This window comes from Monodon monoceros, unplaced genomic scaffold (assembly GCF_005190385.1).
Source record: "Monodon monoceros isolate NGI ecotype Baffin Bay Population unplaced genomic scaffold, NGI_Narwhal_1 Super_Scaffold_21, whole genome shotgun sequence".
Lineage (NCBI taxonomy): Eukaryota > Metazoa > Chordata > Mammalia > Artiodactyla > Monodontidae > Monodon > Monodon monoceros.
In genome coordinates this window covers 74,186,153-74,211,694 of record NW_021703778.1, presented here as the reverse complement: position 1 = coordinate 74,211,694, position 25,542 = coordinate 74,186,153, and the positions used below count along the sequence as shown (strand labels likewise).

General features: G+C 34.2%; 1 protein-coding gene across 4 annotated transcripts in view; it reads left to right on the top strand.

Annotated features, from left to right (window-relative positions):
- Positions 1–25,542, top strand: part of MYO9A (myosin IXA) — a 271,921-nt gene that overhangs the window by 63,995 nt on the left and 182,384 nt on the right. For all 4 annotated transcript variants that reach the window (XM_029236422.1, XM_029236423.1, XM_029236420.1 and 1 more), the window contains exons 5-10: positions 1,139–1,238; positions 2,751–2,807; positions 8,561–8,658; positions 10,872–10,998; positions 19,866–19,955; positions 23,729–23,845. In XM_029236422.1, the coding sequence (XP_029092255.1) occupies positions 1,139–1,238; positions 2,751–2,807; positions 8,561–8,658; positions 10,872–10,998; positions 19,866–19,955; positions 23,729–23,845 (589 nt within the window). The remainder of the gene's footprint in view (positions 1–1,138; positions 1,239–2,750; positions 2,808–8,560; positions 8,659–10,871; positions 10,999–19,865; positions 19,956–23,728; positions 23,846–25,542) is intronic.

Here is a 25,542-nt window from a genome sequence, read left to right as displayed (position 1 = left end):
TCAGGGCTTTCTATGGGTATTGGGCCATGACGTTTAACACCTAGGTAGGCATTTTGTAATTCTGCCTTAGCCTTTACTTCCTCCTTGTGCAGACCTTCCGGGTTAGTGATAGGTGAGAGGTTAGTGTCTCCTCTTGTCTTTGCTGAGTGGACATGCAACCCTGGGCATGGGCACAGGCTATGCATGCACATGGCCTTTTAGATTCCCAGGAACGTATTGGGGCTTTTCAAAGCCTCTGTGGATGTCTCATTTCCCACCTTTTCCCTTTAAGTTTTTTGGTTAGCCTACTGTGTGCCCCAACATTTGTTCATCGCTGCAGGAGGCTGATATGTTCAAAAATTGCCTATAATTGTTTCCTACAAATGTCTCTGGGGCAAAGATTTTCGTACTGGGCTAACTCTGAGTCAGGTCAAATAAGGATAGTTTTGAAAATGGCTCCTTCCAAGGAACAACCAGACAGATCAGATAATCATATTTCTCAGGGAATGAGACTCTGAATGAGCCCCAACCCCATTCTGCCCTCTTTTGGAGGCTGCCAGGCTTTGGGTGTCCACCTCAGTTGTAAGCTGTTGGTATTGAAAGCTACCATGGGTCTGGTAAGCAGGAGGTGGAATAGGGCAAGTTAAAAGGCCATCAAGCTTCAGTTTTTACTGAGATTCAGCTGTTTTTCTTGTGTAAACACTCTCTGGATTGCTGTTTTCTTTTGGTTAATTTCTAGAGTTGATTCTGACAAATTTGCCAGTTTTCTAATTGGTTCTGTGGAGAGAATTTTTAGAGGTCTCAAGTTTACTGTATTGCTGCCTTCACCTTTCTCTTTTGTTTCCAGCATACAAAACATTATTTTATTTTGTTGTACTTATTTTTTATTTGGGCCACACTGCACGGCTTGCTGCATCTTAGTTCCCCGACCAGGGATTGAACCTGGGCCACGGCAGTGAAAGCTCTGAGTCCTAACCACTTGACTGCCACTTGAATTCCCCTGTAGTACTTAAATATTGAATTTATCACCTTTGTATTAAAAAAAATGAAGCAAAGCTGAAACAGTTTACTAATTAATGTTTTCTTTTTCTTTTTTCTTGTTGAATAATAACCATTAGACCATGTTCATTATAAAGCCATACTTCTTTGTTTCCAACAGGAACTATCATGTATTTTATTACCTCCTGGCAGGAGCAAGTGAAGAAGAGAGATTAGCATTCCATCTTAAACAACCGGAAGAATATCATTATCTCAATCAGGTGGGAGTTCAGGAAAAGCGTTTTGAAATGTAGGGCATTATTAAATTTTAGCTCTTGAGGAAAGTTTTTTTCCCTAGTACTTTGTTTCTGAAACCTGGTTGGTAGTGGATATTAACTAGCATTTTCATGTATGCAATCTAAAAATCTGTGTGATGCAGTTCTTAAATTTAAAAATTATTATTCTTATATGAATTGGAAAAGATTAGTTATATGTGTACCTTTTGCTTTTTGTGAGACTCTTTAAGAGAATAATAAACTGTTTATAGATACTTCCAGTTTAGAAAAATGCTTTACTCTTTCCAAAGTGATTTACCTTTTACAGACCACAGCATGTTAAATTTACTAATGATTCATGCTTGCCCTTGTCAAAGGATTACTGAAACTTTATTTGCATGTTTGAAGTCTAATACATATACCTCTTTGCATGATATTATGATACTGACTTAGAGTATGATTATTTTTGTAACTCAGTGATTATCCTATTAAACATTAGTATGAAAATTCACTAAAGGAAATGACTTAGAGAATTTGTAACTTACCTTGTAACTCAAAATTCACCCCTAAACTTCCATAATAAGTAGTAATTCTCACAACTTTTCGTTGCATTGGTTTCTACAATTTTATTCCTCATATTAACAAAAATTCTAGAACTGGTAATAATGGAATTGGTCTGACAGTAGATCATTTAAATAATAGATTGTTTCCCCTCATTTTTTTGTTTGAGGCAAGATGTAATGTCTATGGAAAGAAATTCCTTTTGGGTAATTTAAAAAAATCTTACGAGGGTTTTGTAAGGAAATTGACACTTTGATGTGGCTCGGAGATTGTAGTATGTATTTAGGGTTATGAAAGTAACATCTCAGACTTTTTGCAAGATATAGAGCATGCTGTATAACTGATATTTCCTAATTTTGAAACTACATATTTATATAAGCTAATATAACTCTGTATTACTATATTGAGAATTTCAAAATTGTGTTATATATCACTTCCCAGTATGACACTAGGCATTTTTACTGTATTGAATTTAAGTATATTAAAAAAAATCATTGATTTAGCTTCTGAGTATTTTCCTTTCCTTTCCTGTTTAAACTATTTGCCTTATATATGGGTGATTAAATATTTTCCTTTTTAAAAAGTAGTAATTGCCCATAAATGAGCTGATAGTTGTTAGTATTAGAGAAATCTAGAGTTTATTGCATCTCTTCCAGATATTTTTTGTAATCAGTGTCCATACCATACATATTCTTATCATAAGGTCAGTATTCAGAGACTATGGGACTCAGCAGTTACTGTATTTCAGAGTAACTGAATAATAGCAAGTATGGATTGGTTATGATAATATATGATCTCCCAGAATCTGAATGTTTACTTAGTTGTTTCTTGTTTTGTGCTGGTATACAAAATAACTTTCTTTGGTAACAGCTGTGCTATGTGAGCACTACATCTAAGAGGTGATTAGAGAAGTGTAATAATCATTACTTCTACCTAACTAATCTGCCTTACTTTCAGATAACAAAGAAGCCCCTCAGACAGAGCTGGGATGATTATTGCTATGACTCTGAGCCGGTCAGTACAAGTGCCTAAATAAATATTCTGTGTTCCTGTTAAAGGACCCTCACCTTGCTCATTTGCATCTGTCTTGTGACTTAGGAAGAAAATCAGCTAAAATAGAAACAAAGAATCTAAGAAAGAAGATAAATCAATGTTTAATTTATTTGAATTGATTTATTTGTATGTGTATGGTTTATTGATTAAAAACCAGTCAATTTACCATTTTTGGATTGTTTTTGCTGTTTAGACTGTATTCAATATTTATTTTGACCAATAATAAATAGATTGCATTCCTGACTTCAGCATTGTTATGGATCCTTATGAACTATAGGATTTTTTTCCTTGAGATTTGTTTGTTTCAATTCTTTTTCAGTAGTTTAGTTACCCACATATTATGAGTAATATTTATTGTTTATTTTAAAAAGTTATATCCTTCCTGTTTTATATGTCAGGTAACAGTCTTTTCACATAATGAATGCATACTTTTTTTTTAATAGCAAGAGAGGCTATAGCCTTTATATAATTTTCCAAAAATTAAGAATTGAAATTCCTATAAATAAGATTATTTTATGTTTTAAATTGAGAATGATTTAAGGGCATATATGATATAAAATGAGTAGGTAAATTTAGCTTTATTTGTTATATTTTGTAAGAACAAGTTTGTAATTGTAAAAAGAACACAAAAAGCCTTTTTCCTCTACTTCAGTTTGCAATTAGGTCAGATGTGAGAGGCTGAAAACATGCACTCATCTATATTCATTAACTAATGAACTAATTTATTAACCATTCCTCCTGGAAACATAACATGTCTTATTCCTTGCTTTAAATAACCATCACTTTAATTCTTACTGCATGTGATTACAAACTCCTCTAATTGCAAAACTATCAGAGTTGAGAAGGATTAGTAATTATGACATTAACTTTTTCCTTCAGTTTAATTGCATTACCATTTCATAATAAATCAAGTAATTTGCAGTTTCAGATTTAATATTTTGGAAAATAAATTTTAGACACTTAAATTTATTGATACTGATAACTTTTTAATAGAAAAATTTTATGCTGTTTTGTCACTCTTGAGAAGCTTCCATCTTTCGCCTAGTACACCAAGTGACTGTGTGTGCCTCATTGGGAAGTAGGTAGGAGACTGGGAAACTCATATGGTGAATATAAGACTTGATTGCCTTTACAGAGCTTATAGTGAAATTGTGAACTGGTCTGCTATTGTTTAGACAGTGTAAGTAATGCTTAAGAATTTGGGGGCTCTGAAGTAGATAGACCTGACTTGAATACTAGCTCCATCTACTTACTAGTTTTGAGAACCCAAGCAGGTCACTTATTCTTTTGTTTCCATCACCTATTTAAGGGAATAATAATGGTCTTTAACTTTCATGAGTATTAAATTAGTGCATCTAAAGAGTTTGATAGATTGCTTAATACTGTGTAAGTGCACAGTAAATGTTTCCCCCATCACTGCCACCACTGAAAACATCACTCTCCATCTTTTCCTCTTAGAAGAACTTTGTAACCGTACTGTCCTACTCCCTTAACATTACTTTCATCACTACCCTCCCATTTATTACGTTTTCAAATATATTATAGTTAGAACTTTGATTAATTTCTGTTGCTTTTTTTTCGCAAGGTAATTAATGCAAACAAGCAGTCTATTTGAGGATCTTTTGTTTTATTCTTTCCTCTTAGCTCCTCCTTATAGTATATTTGGGGGCAAACTAAACTTGTTTCACTCTGAGTTATTAGAACTTATGTGACTAGCATTATAGGAAGAGAGGTTATTAAGGAGGGTTCTGCAATTTGTGTTGTATTTTTTAACATACATTATTTGGAATTGTATAAATTATCCCAAGAGAAGTTATGGTGAGAAAATTGCTTTTGACGAGGGACCTGTTGTTGCCCATTGTATGGTGATTTAATTCGTTTTAAGGGTTATCCTATTAATACAAGTTCAAGCAGCTAGTGTTTCATGGGAGATAGCAGAGGATTTAGAACTGGATAGATTTTGGTTTGGCCACCCCTGTTATTTAGGTGACTTATTTAACCTCTGAGTCTATTTTCTTCCCTATAAATGTACGTACAATTAAATATACATATGCATAATTAACTCCTTGTGTTTTGAGGATTTAGAGATTATAAATGGTAAGTGACTCTCATAATGACTGATATGTAGAAGATATTTAGTAAATGCTAATTTCCCTTCTTTAAATGGTAATAATCTATTCAAACAGTTTTACCTTAAAGCCGGTTCTGAATAACTTCAATGTAAACAGTTAGTGTCACCTAATTTTAAAAATTTTTCTGAACTAAGCTTTGAATGATTTTAGGGTCCAACTATCAGGCGAGTTTAGTGAGAATTGCCAGAATAAGTCTCAGGATATTGACATTCCACCATGCTGCAGAGGATTAGAACTCATATCTCAGTGAGGCCATGCTTCCATCCTGGTCATTACTGCCTTTATAGGAACCCAACCATTTGTATAGTACCTGGCCTCCCATTTTTCCATGAGGTAGACCTTCTGCAGGAATCCTGATGCAACTTGGGCAGGAATCTTTGAATTCATAATGTTTCCATTCTCCCTATTTTAAGTATTTCTACAACATAGCACTCTTACTGCTATTCACTGTCCAACAGTTTATAAATTTGTGGTCACTCCCTAAAATACTGCCTTTTTGGCTTTATGCCAGTCCAATATGAAGGTCTCTGCATGCTGCCCAACTTCCTTTGCATATATTTTTCCATTTAAAAACCACTTTAACATCCATATTATGTTTGATCATTATAAAACCCCTGGTTGTAGTTAGTATGATTACCTTTCACACCAGAAGGAACAGTGGCTCAGAATTTAAGTGACTTCCTCCACGGTGATGAAGCAAGTTAATAGTGTAATTGGGATTCAAATCAGGCTATGTTCTTTATATTCTTTTTTCTTAAATGATCTTCAGCATCTTTACTAATTCTCAAAGTCAATTATTCCTATTTATGTCCTATATTATCAACTGGTAGCTATAAAAAAGTATGATTTTTATAAGCACCATTCTGAGAAATATATACAGCGTAGGAGAAAAATATGTAATTTGACTCTGCTCTTCACTTTCTCTCCCTCATAAATGTTTACTATATGCCAGGCTTATTGTAGGTGCTTATAAATGAGAAAGCAGTCTCATCATCTCATACAAAGGGAAAAAAGGCTGATAGCATGAAAGAACATTTTGGTGTGTTTGTGGGGAGTGTGCAGTGGCATGTTAATCAAGTAAGACTAGAGCCTGAGCTAAGTTTGACAAGAGGAATCAACTATTTTCTTTCAGTGGAAAGGATCCTAACAGTTGTTGGATAGTTCCCTGTCTTATTCTTTGACCCTTACCGTTCCATTGTTTTCTAAATGACCTCCAACAGCCAGTATTTGTATCTTGGTGCTTGAAGGCTTTTCTCAGAACCCTTGTGCTCTTGCATGACCCTCTAGAAGTTCCTAGGAGTTAACAGCTTATCTCTAGAAGTCCTCAACCAATAACTCATGGGAGGTGGTATATAAGTGTTCCCGCTCCTTCACCTGTCTTTTTTTTTTTTTTTTTTTTTTTTTTGCGGTACGGGGGCCTCTCACTGTTGTGGCCTCTCCCGCCGCGGAGCACAGGCTCAGCGGCCATGGCTCACGGGCCTAGCCGCGGAGCAGCATGTGGGATCTTCCCGGACCGGGGCACGAGCCCGTGTCCCCTACATTGGCAGGCGGAGTCTCAACCACTGCGCCACCAGGGAAGCCCCACCTGTCTATTTTTTATACTGTTTCCCAGAGATTACTTTGGGATTAAAGTCCAGTTACCCACTGTGGTAGCTACTTTAATATTGTACCCTATTTAGGCTACATTGCCTTCCCTACATTCCGCTAGTACTTGTACTGAATCTTTGTCTCAAGGTCGGCTTCCATAGGAACTCAGATTAAGATAAAGATATTTCTGGTCTGGTAGGTTAGTCCATCCTTACTTTTTCTAATACTGTTGTCATCAGGGAAATATACATTAAGTACAAGCATTTAAAAGTTAATTATCATTTTGGTTTTCACTGAGACCATTTTGTATTTCCGAAGAACAATTTGATTATAGGTAACAGCAAGTATAAATGTATTTATATTTTAGTTCTTTATTCAATTTATGTTCTCAATATTTTATACACATTGTTTTATTCATTCTTGGGGTAGATAAGAACAACCGTCAGTTACGAGAATCATTACTGTATCATTGAGTTTACACAAATGGAAGCATAGTTCTTTTTTTCCCCACTGATTTATTATAGAAAACTTTTTACTAAATCATAAAATGAGTGAGCTATTTGTGGTTTTGGGGGGAAGAAAAGCAAGAGCTTTTAAAAAGCTTTACTATAGGTAAAAGAAAAATGTGTTAACTTAAAATTTTTTAGTAGGTAGGATGTTGGCATGTCTGTAGAAGTATGTCTTAAAATTGCTTACCAAAATTTTATAGTCAGAAAATTAAGTACATGGGTTCTCAGAAAGAACGTTTCTTGAAGTGAATTAAAAAATTTAAACTATCCATGTATACCTTTCCATAGAGAATAAAAATATTTTTAATAGCATTCTAAGACTTAATATTTAATTTAAAATTTTATTATTTACATATATATTCATTAACTCATTCTTACAATGCCTAAAGCAAGTTGTACATGGTAGATACTTGATAAATACTTTTTAAAAAATAAATGAGCACTTTGTTTACTTCTCAAAAAAGAATATCTCATTCAGTCAAATAAATCATTCATTGTATATCTGCTTTAATAATTTCCCACTTTCTTCTTGGCACTGACTTGATATTGGAGAACTGCAGTAAATGAGACAAGTAATAGTTCATGTGTTCATTGAGTATTTAATACAATATTTCATAGGAAGATAGGCATTAAAAAAGTAAATACATGTGAGGAGGTTTTTGAAAATGTTAAGTGTAAGGGACTGTGAGAACATACAGTAAAGGGATTTAGAGACTTATTTATTGTTTTAAAGATTTAGATTATGTGTACAGTGTTACCGTTTGACTTTTGGGGGAAGTGAAATGCAAGAGTTGCTCTAGAAGAGTAGTATTTTTTTATTTGGTAGTCCATAACTATTTTTACTGACTCATATCATGTGTGTTCTTTGCAGGTTTTTATACTTTCACGTATACTTTTTTATTTTGCTGACTGATTACCATGTTTATATTATTAGGAATATAATATTTATGTTATTTCTAATATTGATACAATATAAACCTCTTTGTATGATAAAAGTCTAGTCTCCACTTCTCAACTAAATTGTTGCCTGTTCTAAAATTTATTTTTGTGTCTCAGGATCTAGTTCACCTTGCATATGGGTAGACACTTATTAAATATTTGTTGAATAGATAACATTTGTTTGTGGAATTGAGCTCTCTTAAATGCTTTGGATCTCCAAGACTCTTCAGAACCACTCAAAATCAAACTTTGTATCAGAACATTTTATACATATTGCTAGCTCTTAAGTTACTTTTGAGATCCTTGCTTGGGTGGTTGTGAAAGAGGGAGAAAAGATTACCTACTGGTATTTTGGTAGGTGTGTGTTTAGTGTGCATACTTGTAGTAAGATAAGAGAGCTAATGAATTTGGCAATGTCTAAATATTTCACCAGCTTTAATTTTTATAATAGGTATATTTATCTAAAATTACTATATTTCCACGTGGCTTAGATTACTTTTCAGTAGGTAGTCTTGATTTTTCTCCCCCTTTTTTCTTAAAAAAACAGGATTGCTTCACAGTGGAGGGGGAAGATTTGAGGCATGACTTTGAACGCTTACAACTAGCCATGGAAATGGTAGGATTTCTTCCCAAGACACGAAGACAGTGAGTTTATTTATTGTATTCTTATAGCCTTGATAGAGAATAAATCATGAGGTGTGTTTCAAAAATTCCTCTTCTTTGATCCTTTGAAACAATTTTCTGATATTCCTGATCCAGTGCCTGATCCGGTTCCATCTTAAATGTTACTTAGAAAATTTATTTTTCTAAAAGACTTGTTTTGAATTGCTTTCTTTTGTCATAAATCTTTGAGAGTCTGTTGAAAGTTGGAGCTCTTCTTCCTGTAAAATGTAATACATAAACATTTGCATATTATTGCAAGGGCTCCTGGTGCCCCCCAAACCTCTCCATGTACCTTACCTAAAAACCGTTGCTTTGTAACACTATTTTATAACTCCTTGCTTTCTATATCATTGATCTTTAATCTTATTAAGACATGTATACATTTCAGTATAACATAATTTTCTATGTATTTCAACTGTAAATTTATGTCTGTAGCGTTGTGCTAAATGTATATTTTTCATTGTAAATATAAAAAAGTAGAACTGTAAAAAGGTTGAGATGAGGATGGAGTAAACTATGCTTAAAATAAAGAAGTAAATTATGTTTAAAATAAAACAAACTACTTTAAAGATGCAAATAACCTTAACCTTATAAGCTTTTTGAGAGCAGGTATTCTTAATTCATATTTATAAATCTTTTAATATTGAATTATAGTATATTCAATTGTTTATAAGACATTTATTGTTGCTGGAGACTATGCATCACATATTTGTGTGTGAGAAACATTATTGTGCTGATTATTGAATCCAAAATTCTGAAATAGTGTAATGTGCAACTATATAAACTACTACTAAAAATAGTTTTTTAAAAAATGGCTCATAAGTTTGGTTTTTTTATGTTTTTGGCTTTCAGTAGCTTTTATATTTCAGTTGATACTGAGTTTCCTCTCTAACCCAGAATGTTTTTGTGAAATATTCCTTTAGAATTGACTTGTATTTTGTTTGAGTCGTGTTAGTGACTCAATCATTTAAAAATTTTAAATTATTTGAAAAATTACACCTACGAATTAGATGTTGCTTAGGACCTCCGAAAGTACAGCTGTTAGGTTCCTAACGCAATATCTTTGTTTTATTTAAAATGCTTCCTAATTTTAGGAAAACACATAGTTAAAATTTCTTAAGTAGAACAGATTTATTCTGAGGAAATAACTGGAGAAGGCACAAAGATGTGTGTATATATAGATTTCTAGGAAGGGCTTTTAGATGGAGTATTCAACTGTGTTAAATGCCTTTGATATATCATGTAAGTTAAGGACATAATATATTTTTCTAAGTTACACGGAGGTTCTTGGTAACTTCTATGAGACATTTTACTGGGCGGCAGATGCCAGAATGTGTTAGCAAATAGTGAATGACAAAGTGAAGGCAAGGAGTGTAAGTTAACATTTCAATAAGCTTGTTTATGAAGTGAAGAAGATGTAGGATCTAGGATGGGTTGTTTAAAGTAAAAGAGAAGTGAGATTATTTTGATAGAAAGTTCTTGTCAGGTTCAGGCTAGAGACAGAAAATTGGTATAATAATGTTCCAGAGTAAACTGAGTTCATGAGATGTATAGCACAAGCGTAGGGATTAGTTGTTGGCTGGAGGAGGGGCGTGTGTTCTTCTGAGACAGGAGGGAAGGACAGTCCAGGTACAGATGTTTCTCATTAAGGGCCTGATATTAGATAATGTATTCCAGTGGCCTCATACTGTTTTTTAAAAAGCATTTATAATATGATGGGCAGTATAATATGACATAGGAAAGCATTTAAAAAATATAACTACTAATAAAAAATCACCTAGGTTACTTGGTTAAAATACAGATTCTAAGACCTTTCTTTTAAAGATTCTGATGCAGTAGATCTGAAATAGACAGTGTAGGGAAAGGACATTCCAGGCAGGATGAAAAGCGTTTAGAAAGTCCATGGACTTTTGAAACACTATGGCAGGTTCAGACAATAGTAAGAAGTCCCCTTCAAGTAGCTATATCTGACAGGTGATATAATTCTGAAAGGGTTATATAAAGCGCTTTGCACAGTGCCCGACATAGTGAACACTCAATAAATTTTAGTTATTTTAGTTATTATTATCCTATTTCTTATTTTTCTGAAGACTAAATGCTTTGTACTGGTTAATTTGCTTGATTAGAATTTTGGAATGAAACAAGCTTAGAGAATGCACATAAGCAAGCTGTAATTTATGGTTTTATTTTCACAGGATTTTCTCTCTTCTCTCAGCAATACTACATTTGGGTAATATCTGTTATAAAAAGAAGACATACCGGGATGACTCCATAGATATATGTAATCCTGAAGTTCTGCCTGTTGTCTCAGAATTATTGGAAGTAAGTGATTACATTCTCAGTTGTCATTTCAAATACTGGGTAACTTTTCAGTTTTTATTTTGTGTAACTATTTTGTAGATATAAATGGGTTAATACTTTTTATTAATAGTGTTACTCCAAAAGTTGGAATTTCTGCTATTGTGTGTTCCAGAATCTTTAGAAGATTTGGGTTTTCTCCCCTGCCTCCCTTTGCCCCAGATATCCATGATTCCTCAATTTGCTGAATAGGATGAGTATTTCACTCTATACTGTATCATGTTCTAGGCCTTTGTAATTTTTCTCCTTCTATATTTAAGATTTCCTCTCATAGTAGAATGTTGGTTAGATTATTTTATTTGAAGATGGGTATCTGGATGGGTGGAGAAAAGGGTACTACTTTTTCTTTCTTCATGGCTGAATGGGAGCCAAAGGTCTTCATCTCCTATGACGTTTCTTCCCACATCAGGGTCCTATTATTACCTTATTCTTTCTTCCTGGAATGATGATTTCTCATGTTTTCTGAGCTATCTACTCATCTTAAAAGGGATATGATTTTTGTAGGCCCTCTCCTCTGACAGGAAGTATATGTGTGTATACTCCCCTGAGTATATTCACATATCTACAAATATTTTTATGTAACCATCTATATCTGTATAAAGATAAACATGATCTGCACAGCAAGGGAAACCATAAACAAAGTGAAAAGACAACCTACAGATTGGGAGAAAATATTTCCAAACAATGTAATTTATGAGGGATTAATTTCCAGAATATGCAAACTGTTCATACAGCTCAATATCAAAAAAACAGAACAACCCAGTCAAAAAATGGGCAGAAGACCTAAATAGATACTTCTTCAGAGAAGACATACAGATGGCCAACAGGCACATGAAAAAATGCTCAACGTTGCTAATTATTAGAGAAATGCAAATCAAAACCACAATGACGTATCATCTCATATCGGTCAGAATGGCTGTCATCAAAAAGTCTGCAAATAGTAAATGCTGGAGAGGGTGTGGAGAATGGGGAACCCTCTTGCACTGTTGGTGGGAATGTAAATTGGTGCAGCTGCGATGGAGAACAGTATAGAGGTTTCTTAAAAAACTAAAATAAAAATAGAGCTATAATATGATCCAGCAATCCCACTGCTGGGCATGTATCCAGTGAAAACTCTAACTCGAAAAGACACATGCACCCCAATGTTCATAGCAGCACTATTTACAATAGCCAAGACATGGAAGCAACATAAATGTCCATTGACAGTTGAATGGGTAAAGATGTGATGTGTATACACACACACACACACACACACACACAATGGGATACTACTCAGCCATAAATAAGAACGAAATAATGCCGTTTGCAGCAACATGGATGTACCTTGAGATTATCGTACTTAGTGAAGTAAGTCAAACAGAGAAAGACAAATATTGTATGATATCACTTATATGTGGAATCTAAAAATACGATACAAATGAACTTATTTACAAACAGAAATAGACTCACAGACATAGAAAACAAATTTATGGTTACCAAAAGGGAAAGTGAGAGGGAGGGATAAATTAGGAATTTGGGATTAACCGATACATACTGCTATATATAAAACATAAACAACAAGGACCTACTGCATAGCACAGGGAACTGTATACAGTATCTTATAATAACCTGCAATGGAAAAGAATCTGAAAAAGAATACGTATTTATATATATAGTATATATATATAAATAAAACTGAATCACTTTGCTGTACACCTGAAACATTGTAAGTCAACTATACTTCAGTAAAAAAATAAAAATTAAAAAAAAGATAAACATGAGATTATACTGTTGTTTCTATCTAATCCATTAGCACATGTATCATTCTAGCCTTCTCCCCTTGCTTATCTGTAAACTCACACTCTAACAGTGAGGAAGCTGTCTCCCATCAATCTGCCATTCATTTAGGTATTGAATTCTAGTATACCTATAAAGCAGTATTAGAATTTTTAACCCATATCCCTGTGGGAAATGACTTTATGGAGTCGTGTTACCCCTAGTTTTACAGACTCCATTTATTTCCAAAATTACTTAGGTCAGCACCTTTTTTCCTCCCACCCCCTTCACTGAGGTTGTTCCATATATTTGTCATACAGTTTTCATGTCATGGTCTGTATTCTTTTCCTAAGATTCCCACAACATCTTAAATAATTTTCTAAAAATTTGTATACATTAAGATTCACTCTTTTTGCTATTTGGGTTGTGACAGATGCATAATGTCGTGTATCCTCCACTACATTATCATACAAAATAGTTTCACAGCCCCCAAAATTCCCTGTGCTTCACCTATTCAATCCATCGCAGCAAACTACTGATCTTTTTACTAGCTCTGTAGGTTTGCCTTTTCCAGAATATAACATAATTAGAGTCATATAGTATGTAGCCTTTTCAGACTGATTTGTTTCACTTAGCAATATACATTTACGATTCATCTGTGGCTTTTCCTGGCTTGGTAGCTCATTTCTCATTATTGCTGGGTAATATTCCATGGTGTGGATGTGGTTTATCCATTCATCTGTTGAAGAGCATGTTGATCATTTCCAGTTTTTTGCAATTATGAATAACCTTTTTTTCTGTTAAAATATCACTTATCTTTCAAGTCTTGGTTCATATACTACTTCATGGGACTTAACCATATTAAAGGGCCTAAACTGACTCTATCAGCATAGAACATTTGCTTCTCCTTAGTGTAGTTCAGTATTGGCTTTGTAGCATAAAGTTAATTGTTTACCAGTTTGTGTCCATTATAGGGTGGTGGCAATGTTCTTTGAGAGCAATGGATGCCTCTTATTGATCTAACCTTACAGTGTTTATTATTTTCTACATGCCTTGCTGTTGCTTATTAACTTTAATGGAATGAGTTAGCCTGGAAGAAGGGTCAGGAGGGAGTACCTTGAATTGGAACTAGATTCACTCATTGGAAAGAAGTTCCAGGGTGTGGAGTGTGGTATCTGAAAGCTGTAATTTTGAAGGTCATGAGGGTCAGAAAACAGATGTATTTCAGGCAGGCATTTCAGGTGATATTTTAGTCAAACATTTGGTATTGTGGCTAGTGGTCTTTCTTATAAGTTCAGGCATTCAGCAAGTACCAAGGCTTCTGGTCCTAGTGCAGTATTACTTTTTTTGGTGAGAGACTAGTAAGAGGAATTCAGGCAATTTAAAGAGGTATTGGTAAAAAAAGGAGAAATCCAGTTCTGAGAATTGGACTTACCAGTGTCAAAGTTAGAGTAACAATTAAATGTGATTTGATAGCAAATCTCACTTTTGAACTCAAGCTTCTCAAATTCCTTCTTGTTATATATAGTTTGGACTGGTTCTAGGAATGGAGGTTTATTAAGTAGAAAGAAGATAATCTTCAAAGTCAACGAGCTAGAGAAGGTCTGAGAAGACCTACCAGGGTATCCTGCCTGTGGTTAGATCTTATTTTTATTTACTATTATTATTATTGTTTTTATTTAAATTTTTTTTTGGCCGCGCGGCTTGTGGGATATTAGTCCCCCGACTGGGGATCGAACCTGGGCCCTCGGCAGTGAGAGCACAGAGTCCTAACCACTGGACTGCCAGGGAATTCCCATAGTTAGATCTTATTTTTAAATATGATTTTCTCTAATTGATTAACATTGATAATGATAATTGGAACCTTAAGGCTTTCATTGAAATAAGATTGAAAGAGAGGCACAATAACTGGTTTAATTAAAATGTAAACTCTTTAGTAAAGGTTTAATTTAATTTCCCTCCTTCCCAAAGTGATTCAATTCAATAATAAATATAGATTTAGCTTCTAAGAACAAATAATGGTTTAATTTTATTTATTTTTTCCAATTATTTTTTGTAGTTACCTCAGGCAGTAGTGAATGGTTTGCATCTTCTGTGTACTAAATCCTGTCTGGGGTAGAGGCTTGTGAAATTATTAAAAGCAAACAAGCTCCAATAGATTAGTTGTATTTAATTGTGGAGCATGTTTTTGTTGTGAAATATTAGAACCATCATCATTACCATAAATTGTTCAATTTTTAGTAGATTTATGTGTTTTGAGTATATTTAACATCTATTGAAACAATATTAAAGAATGAATTTTTAATATACATATCAGTTTCTCAATTAGGTGAATATGAGAAACATTGTAGATTAGATATTGAGCCCATTGCTAATTATTAATATTTTGTATTAATAAAGTGTATTTATTTATTGGCCTCAACACGCACCTTGCAGGATCTTAGTCCCCGACCAGGGATCATATCTTGGCCCCGGCAGTGAAAGTGCCGAGTCCTAACCACTGGGCTGCCAGGGAATTCCCTCAATAAAGTTTATTTTAAAAATTTAAAGTCATATATGCATGATTAAGACTATTCAGAAAATTATAGAGGTAGCTGATTGAAATATGAATTCAGTAATTTTTTTTGGATGTTTATCAAAATACAAGCAAGATTAGTGTGTTTTGTGTGATTGTGTATATGTGTAGATCTGTGTATGACCATTGTCAGGTTTTAGTGTCAGCATTAAATCAGCTCCTTAAAATGAATTGGGTGGTTTTTCATTCTTTAAATTTTTTTTTCTGCATTTAAAAGAGGAATCATGGGCTTCCCTGGTGGCGCAGTGGTTGAGAGTCTGCCTGCCGATGCAGGGGACATGGGTTTGTGCCCCGGTCTGGGAGGATCCCACATGCCGCGGAGCGGCTGCGCCCATGGGCCATGGCCTCTGGGCCTGTGCGTCTGGAGCCTGTGCTCTGCGACGGGAGAGGCCACAGTGGTGAGAGGCCCGTATACCACACACACACAAAAAAACGGTAAAAGAAAAAAAAGAGGAATCATTAGCAGAGAATAATATGTTCCTTAAAGATTTGAACAATATCAGCCCTGTGACCAATTGTATTTGATGTTCTTCCAGTTAGTTTTGTGTTGACTGATTTCTCAGAATTTTCAAATCTGGCTTGAATTGATTTTGATAATTTATGTTGTTCTAGGAAATAATTTGTTGATTAAATGTTTAAAACTTACTACTTTTGCATTCTTTGTAAATATTTTGTTGATGTTTAAAAATTTTTTTTCTATGGTATTAGCTTTCAGCTTTCTATTTGTGTTTCTTAATTTTTTCTTTTGATATGTGAGATTTGTCTTATTTACTTTTTATGTATTGATTTCTATTTTAATATATTTTCTTCTTTTTTTCTGTTAAATTATGAAATGTTTTCAGCATACAATATATGTGGAAAACAGCATGATAAATACCTGTGTAGTTGAAACCTCATCCAAGTAATAAAATATTGCGTGTATTTGAAGTCCACTGTGTACTCTGCCCCCAGCAGAAGTAAACACTACTATGAATTTAGTTTTTTTCCAGTTTTTATTAGTTGAAATTTTAAATGCAGTCGAAAGCAGAGAGAACCCCAAGTACCCCTCATATAATGAACATAACCCAAGTACCCATTGTTAAGCTTCATCACTTATTAATGTGGCCTCTCTCTTTTCATCTATATCTTCACCTCTGTTCCTTCCCAATTCTTTTAAAACAAATTCCAAAACATCCCAAATATCTAAAAGATAATTTAGATGTTTTAAAAATATTCACAATAATTAAGAACCTACTGTATAGCACAGGGAACCCTACTCAATACTGTGTAATGACCTGTATGGGAAGAGAATCTAAAAAAAAGTGGATATATGTATATGATTAACTGATTCACCTTGCTGCACACTTGAAACTAACACAACACTGCAAATCAACTATACTCTAACAAAAATTTTAAAAAACTTCACAATATTATTAAAACACCTAAAAATAATTAAGTTGTTTTTTAGTCTCAAACATATAGTCAGTGTTCAGATTTTCTTTTTCGTTTATGATTTCTCTACAGTTTCTTATTTTTCATTGAGTTATAATTGACATACAGCATTAGTTTCAAGTATAAAGCATAACATTTCAATATTTCTATATATTTCAAAATGTTCACAGTAAGTCTGGTCGACATCTTTCAGCATAGATAATTACAAAAAATTTATTTTCCTGTGATTAGGACTTTTAAGATCAACTCTCTTAGCAAGTTTCAAATACGGATTACAGTTTTTATTAACTGTTGTCACCATGCTGTACATTACATCCCCATGACATGTGACATTTATTTTATAACTGGAAGTTTGTACTGTTTTGACTTGAATTTAGTTTTTGTCATTCCTGTTCTTGTTTTAACACTTTCAGAATAGGTAGATGTTTCTTTCCATAAAGAATATATAGTTTTGTTGTTCTGCATGTTTTCAGACTTTATATAAATGTTATACTATATGTATCATTCTAAAACTTGACTTTTTCACTTCATATTTTGTTTTTGAGATTTTTCAGTGCTGGTTTATATATTCTAGATTCTTATTTTTAGCTGTTGTATGAAATTCGATTATATGAATAAAACATACTTTATCTTTTTTAGTGGGGAGTGAAGTTGTTTGTAATTTTCTATTTATAGATAGTACTATGACAGGCATTCTTGTACATGTCTCCTTGTTAACGTGTGAGAATTATTCTAGGGTATAGTCCAAGGAGTAGAATTCTTGGGTGATGGTATATACACATATTGAGCTTTACTGATACTGACAAATTACTCTCTACATGGTTGTACCAATTTATACAAGTGTATGGAAGTAACCTATGCTCCACGCTGTTGCCAGCTTACATTTGTTTGTTCCTTTAAAAAAAATTTCTTGAGTCTACTACATGGGTCATTTATTTTTAAATATTTTAATAATAATTGCTTACATGAACAAATATACCTCACAATAATACTACAGTGGTTTTTAAAAAAATTTATTTAATTTACTTATTTTTGGCTGCATTGGGTCTTCATTGCTGTGCATGGGCTTTCTCTCGTTGTGGCGAGCGGGGGCTACTCTTTGTTGTGGTGCACTGGCTTCTCATTGCAGTGGCTTCTCTTGTTGCGGAGCGCAGGCTCTAGGCACGTGGGCTCCAGTAGTTGTGGCACGTGGGCTCAGTAGTTGTGGCTCGCGGCCTCTAGAGCGCAGGCTCAGTAGTTGTGGTGCGCAGGCTTAGTTGCTCCATGGCATGTGGGATCTTCCCAGACCAGGGCTCGAACCTGTGTCCCCTGCATTGGCAGGTGGATTCTTAACCACTGCACCACTAGGGAAGCCCCTACAGTGGTTTTTATCACATATGTTTTTTCTTTGTTTTCTTAGTTTTGTCATTTTGTGTAATCTGGTATTAATAATTTTTTGTTGTTGTTCCTTGAACTATTTTAAATATATCTGAAAGGTTGAGGTTTTACATTTAAACTTTGGCTGTTCATTTTGTGAAGTTAATGTGCCTCAAATTGTTTCCATCTTTTGGAATTTGAAGATTGAGCAATGGATGCTCCAGAAGAAGGTGTATTTTCTTTGTTGTGTAATCATATTTTAAAAATGGTCGACCTGTCATGAATTTGCTGGTGACAGGGTAATGCCTCACTCTCTTGTTTTATAACTCAGTTTCTCCTTGTATTCTAGTCTTTTTGCTTGATATATTTTATATCATATTGTTTACATAAAATTTTATGAATGTCAAAGCTTTATTATGTATGGATGCTTTTATAAAATGGACTTATTTTCCATTTCATGCCCATCAGCATGGCAAAAACCAAAAGTCTGATGATACCAAATATAGTCAAGGTTTGAAGAAATAAGAACTCTCAGTGCTTCTGCTAGAGAGAGCAAATGGGTAAAACTCATGTACAGGAGTTTGGCAATATCCTGTAAAGCTGAAAATAGGTACACTACAACCTGGTAATTCCACGTTCAGGTCTGTACTTCAGAGAAACTCTTGAACTCACATGCAAGAGTATTCACTGCAGTTTATTTTCTGATGGTGCAATGAATAGCATGAGTGTCTACAAGTAGGAGAATGGATTGTGCATGGTGGTAATTTATATAGTGAGATGCTATACAGCAGTTAAAATGAATAAGCTTGATCTAAATTATCAACATAGATCTCAAAAACATATTTGTAATATAAAAACATGAACTGAAATTATACATATATATGTATGTGTGTATGGGGGTGTGTGTGTGTGTGTGTGTATGTGTATAAAAACATGAACTGAAATGATACATGTGAAATTCATGATTGTATTGGCCTCTAGAGAGAAAGAACAAAGGAAGCATCAACTTTATCTTAAAGTTTAACATCTGTAAGTGAAAATAAACATCTGAAACATCAATAAGTATCCATTATAATGTCCCTGGAATTCAAAAAGTATTGTCACTTTTTAGTCCTTGTCTCCAGGTTGTGGGATTATGGTTGATTGTCTTAAAATATTTTTTGTGCCATTCTGTATTTTTCATATTCTGCACGATGGAACATGTTTCTCTATTATGACCAGAAAGAAAACTTTAATTTAAAAAGACCCATCTTGGGCTTCCCTGGTGGCGCAGTGGTTGAGAGTCCACCTGCCGATGCAGGGGACACGGGTTTGTGCCCCGGTCCGGGAAGATCCCACATGCTGCTCCGCGGCTAGGCCCGTGAGCCATGGCCGCTGAGCCTGCACGTCCGGAGCCTGTGCTCCGCAATGGGAGAGGCCACAACAGTGAGAGGCCCGCGTACCGCAAAAAAAAAAATAAATAAATAAAATAAAAATAAAAAGACCCATCTGTCTTATTTACCCTTTGTGTCTTTTTTATGGTGAAGTATGGTGAGTGGGACACTTAAATTCCACTTTGGCCAATATTTAAATTGCCCAGTGTATTGTCTTTTTGTTTTTTCTCTGTTGCATATTTACTAATCCCAGTAATTTTTTTTCTCTATTTGACTTTTCAATAAATAATTCAACCATAGTCATAAATCTTTTATATTGAATTTACTTTTCTGCTGTATAGGTTAAAGAAGAGATGCTATTTGAAGCACTAGTTACAAGGAAGACCGTGACAGTGGGAGAAAAGCTTATTTTACCATACAAACTGGCAGAGGTATGAATAGATTTTCTTTGAAATCAAGGAACTCTGAACATTTTTAGAAGTTTAGGTTTATATTCTTTCTGTTAACAGAATGAAAATAACAGTATGGATTGAAATATTTTCTGGGCTCTTGAAATTTATCGTGAACTTTCTGTCAACTTGGAAACTTAAAGTTGAATGTAATTTTAAGCAATACGCTTACATTTTTCTCCAATGATCTCAATCTGATCACCGTTTTTAAGTTTCATAGTATTACTGTGGGATAAGTAGATGGTAGGTAGAATTATAAATAAGCAGTCCTTAACCCAAATGATTATTCCTTGTTGAGCACATCATATCTTCCAGCACATCATATTCTTTTGGTTTACTTTTTCATTGTTGGCCTCTCCTTTGCAGTTCTTTTTGTTTTTTCTTTTCTTCCTGACTCCTTAAAGATTGGGTGCCCTAGGACAGTCTTTGTCTTTTCTTCTCTATACTCTTTATCTAGATTTTCTCACTTAGTCCCATGGCTTTAAATATCATCTGTATAGTAAAGCTTCCAGGTAAGTTTTATTGCTATAGTGTGCCAATATTACTATTATACCACTCAGGTGTATAGGAGTAGGAAAGTTATTGAAAAACCTACTATTTTATGGTGAAGTTTTATGAAAGTGTTGAGAAATCAAACTGACAATTATAAAGATAGGACAGGAATATGAGATTGGAAGTCAGAGAGGCGGGGAAACAGTGATTTAACTGTAGAGAATGCTTTCTAGGCAGACATTGATTAATTTATCCCATTGATCCATTTATCCCATTTTTGGGGTCTCTCCTGATTGTACCTACAGGTCCACATTTCTTCATTATGTCAGGTATCTTATATCATATTTTATAGTTGCCAACTTTGAGAGCTCCTTTCTAGACAAGAGAAAAAGCCAAACCATTTTAAGAGTTTTGTTCATCTTTTACATAAAAGTTCAATGCTTTTATATTTTCTTCCTCAACTTTTTTCATTATTAAATATTTCTTTATGTTTATTTACATGTTTAACTTTAACTTCAACATTTTAAGATTATTTTTGTAGCCCCTGCTTTATTTTTGTTTATGTTTGTTTGGTATATTTATTTGTTTAGTAAGTATTTGAAAACACTTTTTGTGCCTGGAATTGTGCTAGGCATTATGAGTAAAATGAAGAGCAGTCCTTAAGGATTCTAGTATTTTGTCTGAAGAGCAATGGAAAGAAGGGTTTTAAGCAAAAAAGTTGCCTTAGATATTTTTTTAAGGACAATCTGGCAGCAGTGTGAAAAAATTAGTTGGAGGAGAGCGTGTTAGTTTTCTATAGCTGTGTAACAAACTTAGTGACTTACTATAATACAGATTTATTATCTGACAGTTTCCATGAATCATCAGTCTGGGCACAGGTTAGCTGGGTCCTCTGCTCAGGGTTTCACCAGGCTGAAGTCAAGATATTCATGATGGCTGTGATCTTATCTGAGACTCAACATCCTCTTCTAAGTTCACAGGTTGTTGACAGGATTCACTTCCTTGCAGTTGTAGGACTGAGATCCATAATTTCTTGTTGGCTGTTAGGGGCCATTCTCAGCACCTAGAGTCTACTTGCCATTTCCTGCCATGTGGTCCTGTACACAACATGGCAGTTTGCTTCTTCAAGGCCAGCAGGAGAATCTCTGATGGATGGTCTCAGTCCCTAGTAAGTCAGCTCTACCCAAGACAGTATCTCTTGGGTTAACTAAAAAATTCAGCTGATTTTGGGCCACAATTATATCTTTAAAATCCCTTCACCCTTGTCATATAACAAAAGATAGTTATGGGAGTGAAATCCATCATTTACAGTCCTGTTCACACTTACTGGGAGAGGATATAGAGAACATGTACACCTGGTGATGGGAATCATTCTAACCCAGAGGGCAAGAGTGAATGTGGAATGATGAGTTTGGAGGCTATAGTAGTTAGTACTCCTGAGGAGAAAGATGCTTGCTGCTATGTCTATAATTGTGACCTACTGATAGGGAGAAATGGATGTATTTAAAAAGAAAGAAATTTAGATGGTAAAATCAACAAGATTGGGCAATGATTTGCTTAGTGGGAAGCAGGGAGGAAGAAGGAGATGTCAAGGATGAATCCTGATTTTCTGGTACACACAACTGTAGAATATTGGTACCATTCAGTGAGACAGGAAACACTGAACGAGATCTTGTTTGAGTGAGAAAATAATTAATTGGTATTTGGGCTTATTGAGGTTAAGCTGTGATAGGCAGAACTGCATTTCAGAGAAAAGAGGCTAAAAGTATAATATTGGGAGTTACGGTGTAAATAGGCATTATATTTGTATATTTGGTATATTTGGATTCTCTATAAATCTGTTAATTTGATATGGAGGTTTGTCTTTTAACTACAAAATTCAACTCATTTATATTCATTGTGATAACGAACATGTTTTCTTACTGTGTGTTTTAAAATATTTTGCTTTTGCTGAATTTAATCAGATTGTCTTTATTCTTTTTCCTCTCCTCTGGGGAAAATAGAATGGTTATTCTCTCTATATATTCTACTATTGATTTTCTTTTTATTTTAAAGATACTTGGTTGATAACTTGCCTAAGAATAGACTTTTAGGGCCACATCCTTTTTTCTCTCAGAACTTCTAAACGTTTTCCAATTATTTTCAAGTGTCTAGTGTTGAAGATAGAGAATTTAATACCTGTCTTCTCTTTCCTATGTAGGTGATAGTTTAGGTAGGTAGTTTTTGTTCTGGAAACTTGAGGGTTTTTTTTTTCCACTGAAATTCAGAAATTCATTCATCATCTATGTGTGGTCGGTTATAGTATTGTCTCCATTTTACAAATGTAAAAAAAGCTGTAGCCTAAGAGTTTAAGTAACTTGACCAAGGTCAAATAGCTGGAATAAGTAGAGAAACCGGGATTGGAAGATAGTCTAGCTCTTAATCAACACTCTCTACTTCCTCTAAAATTAAGAACATAGATATAAATATGTACCTGAATATACAAGCTGCAAAATAAGTCCCTAGATGAGAAGTACATAAATTATTAGGATTTGCATTCTTTTAAGTTCTAGGACTCAGCTGTCTAAGATACGTGCCCCACAACCCTCTTTTTAGGTTGCGGTACTTTCTAAATGTTGGATTTTCTTTAAGTAATAGACTTCATTTTTTAGACTAATTTCAGATTTACACAAAAATTGAGCAGATAGTACAGAGAGTTTCCATAAACTGGGGAAAGCTTGAGGTGAGGGGAAAAAGTAAATCACATAACTCCATAATGAAAGAATTGTTACTGTTTGGGGATGGAGAAATTCTAAAGGTTACTGTGGATGACAAGCTGAAGACAGCCAGGAGTGTAATTGTGGTGGTGTGACTAGGATTCCACAGATAACTGATGCCTTTTTGATAATTGATTCCTATGCCTGGAATACTCTTCCCCACTTTAGCTGGCAAAGTTCATTTATTTGTAAAGTTCCTATTCTACCTTCTTTACTAGGTGAAATATATACCCCAGTTTTCAGTAAAAGTGTTTTGAAATGTGTGGACTCATGTTTTGTTTCCTTTATCTTTCATGGCAGTTTAAGCCTGGATTCCCTGAGTTGGATTAAATTAATGAGTATATATAAAAAACTTCAATTGTAGGTTATTTATATTGAAAGAAAAATTAATTTCTAATTCAGGATAATAAGCTTTCTTTCTTGAATGAGAGCAAAACACTTTGTTATAGTATCTTAGTCAGATTGTTGCCAATTTCACTTAGACTCCTAACTTTTTTTTTTTTCCAGGCTGTGACAGTGAGGAACTCCATGGCTAAGTCTTTATATAGTGCCCTGTTTGACTGGATAGTTTTTCGGATTAATCATGCACTTATGAATAGTAAAGATTTGGAGCAAAATACCAAGGTAGACATATATTGGGTTATAATATATTTTTCCTGAAAAACTGTTTTAATAAAATGGGTAATGCATAAAATTTAAAAACATAGAATTATATAGAGTAATAAGTATTACCTTTTATCTGTATTCCCTGCTATTTCTCTCCTTATTTCTGCTTCTATGACCCTATTCAGCAAAACTGTTCTGTGTGTCTTTCCAGAGCTTTTTTCCTATGTACTTACACTCCTATAGATGTACATGTACAGAGTTGCTTTTAAACATAAAAATAGGATCATGCTATCTGTATTGTTTCTAATTTGTATTTTTTTTACCTGGTTATGTCTTGAAATATATCTAGACCTCATTATTTTTAATATTTAAATGTAAAACGTAAATATTTAAATGTAAAATTGCTCTTACATGACCTTTTCATGCTTTGAGTAAGCCCACAGGTAGAAAGTTGATTTTAATTCTAACCTAATACACCAAGTTGACTTATTTTTTTTAATTAATTAATTAATTTTATTTTTGGCTGCATTGGGTCTTCACTGCAGTGCATGGGCTTCTCATTGCAGTGGCTTCTCTTGTTGTGGAGCACGGGCTCTAGGCATGTGGGCTTCAGTAGTTGTGGCACGTGGGCTCAGTAGTTGTGGCTTGCGGGCTCTAGAGCACAGGCTCAGTAGTTATGGCGCATGGGCTTAGTTGCTCTGTGGCATGTGGGATGTTGCCAGACCAGGGCTCGAACCCATGTCCCCTGCATTGGCAGGCGGATTCTTAACCACTGCGCCACCAGGGAAGTCCCAAGTTGACTTATTTTTGAAGATCATTATTTTCACTGTTTTTTGTAAGGGCTTAGAATTGGTCAGCAGTATTAATCACACAAAATACTCTTAATGGAGACTTTTAAAAGTCTCTTACTATTTATCACTCATTACATCAGTTTGCCCAGTATCTCTCTTAGTACCAGTGGAGAAAAATCATTTTCATTTAATCAAAATTGTCATACAACTGTATTTTAAGAATAAGGTGGGGTGGTGAGAAGAATGGTGGTTTGGGATATTAGAACTGAATATTTATCATCCATAGTAAGAAGTTAGAAGGTAATTTCTGGAGGTAAAATATCAAGAAATAGAAGAATAAACATTTTTTACTATATGATACTATTCTTTACCAAACAACTAAAAAGATTTGAGTGTTGTTGACTTTATGGAGCAGAAATTGAGGGTGGAGAAGGGATTGTTGATTTTTGTCATAATCCTTTTAGAACTGTTTAATGTCATAAATCGTGTGTGTTTCTTTTTCTTGATAAAAATTTTTAAAGTTTTAACTTCAAGAAACCACATATTCTGATATCCAGTTTCATTTCTAGCCTGTGTAAGACTAATTTAAACATACCTGTTAGCTTGATTCTTAATGCAGAATTTTATTGGGATAGAGAAGTCAAACTAGGAACAATTGCATGATCCTTTTGGCATAACCAGGCATAGCTAGGAGTAACCTAGCTTTACTTTAGTAACCTTCTGACTTTCCAATAGCCTGTTTTTCCCTTCCCTGTCTCTTGGGTTTTAGAGATTTGTGATATTGAGGTAACAGGTCATTAACTCTGCTTTGTACATTTCTGTAAAGTAATCAATGAATTACATGTGTTAAAACTTTGGATCTATTTTTATAACTAAGATAAAAAGAAAAAGATGAAGAAAAAGAGAACTAACATGCTTTTCATT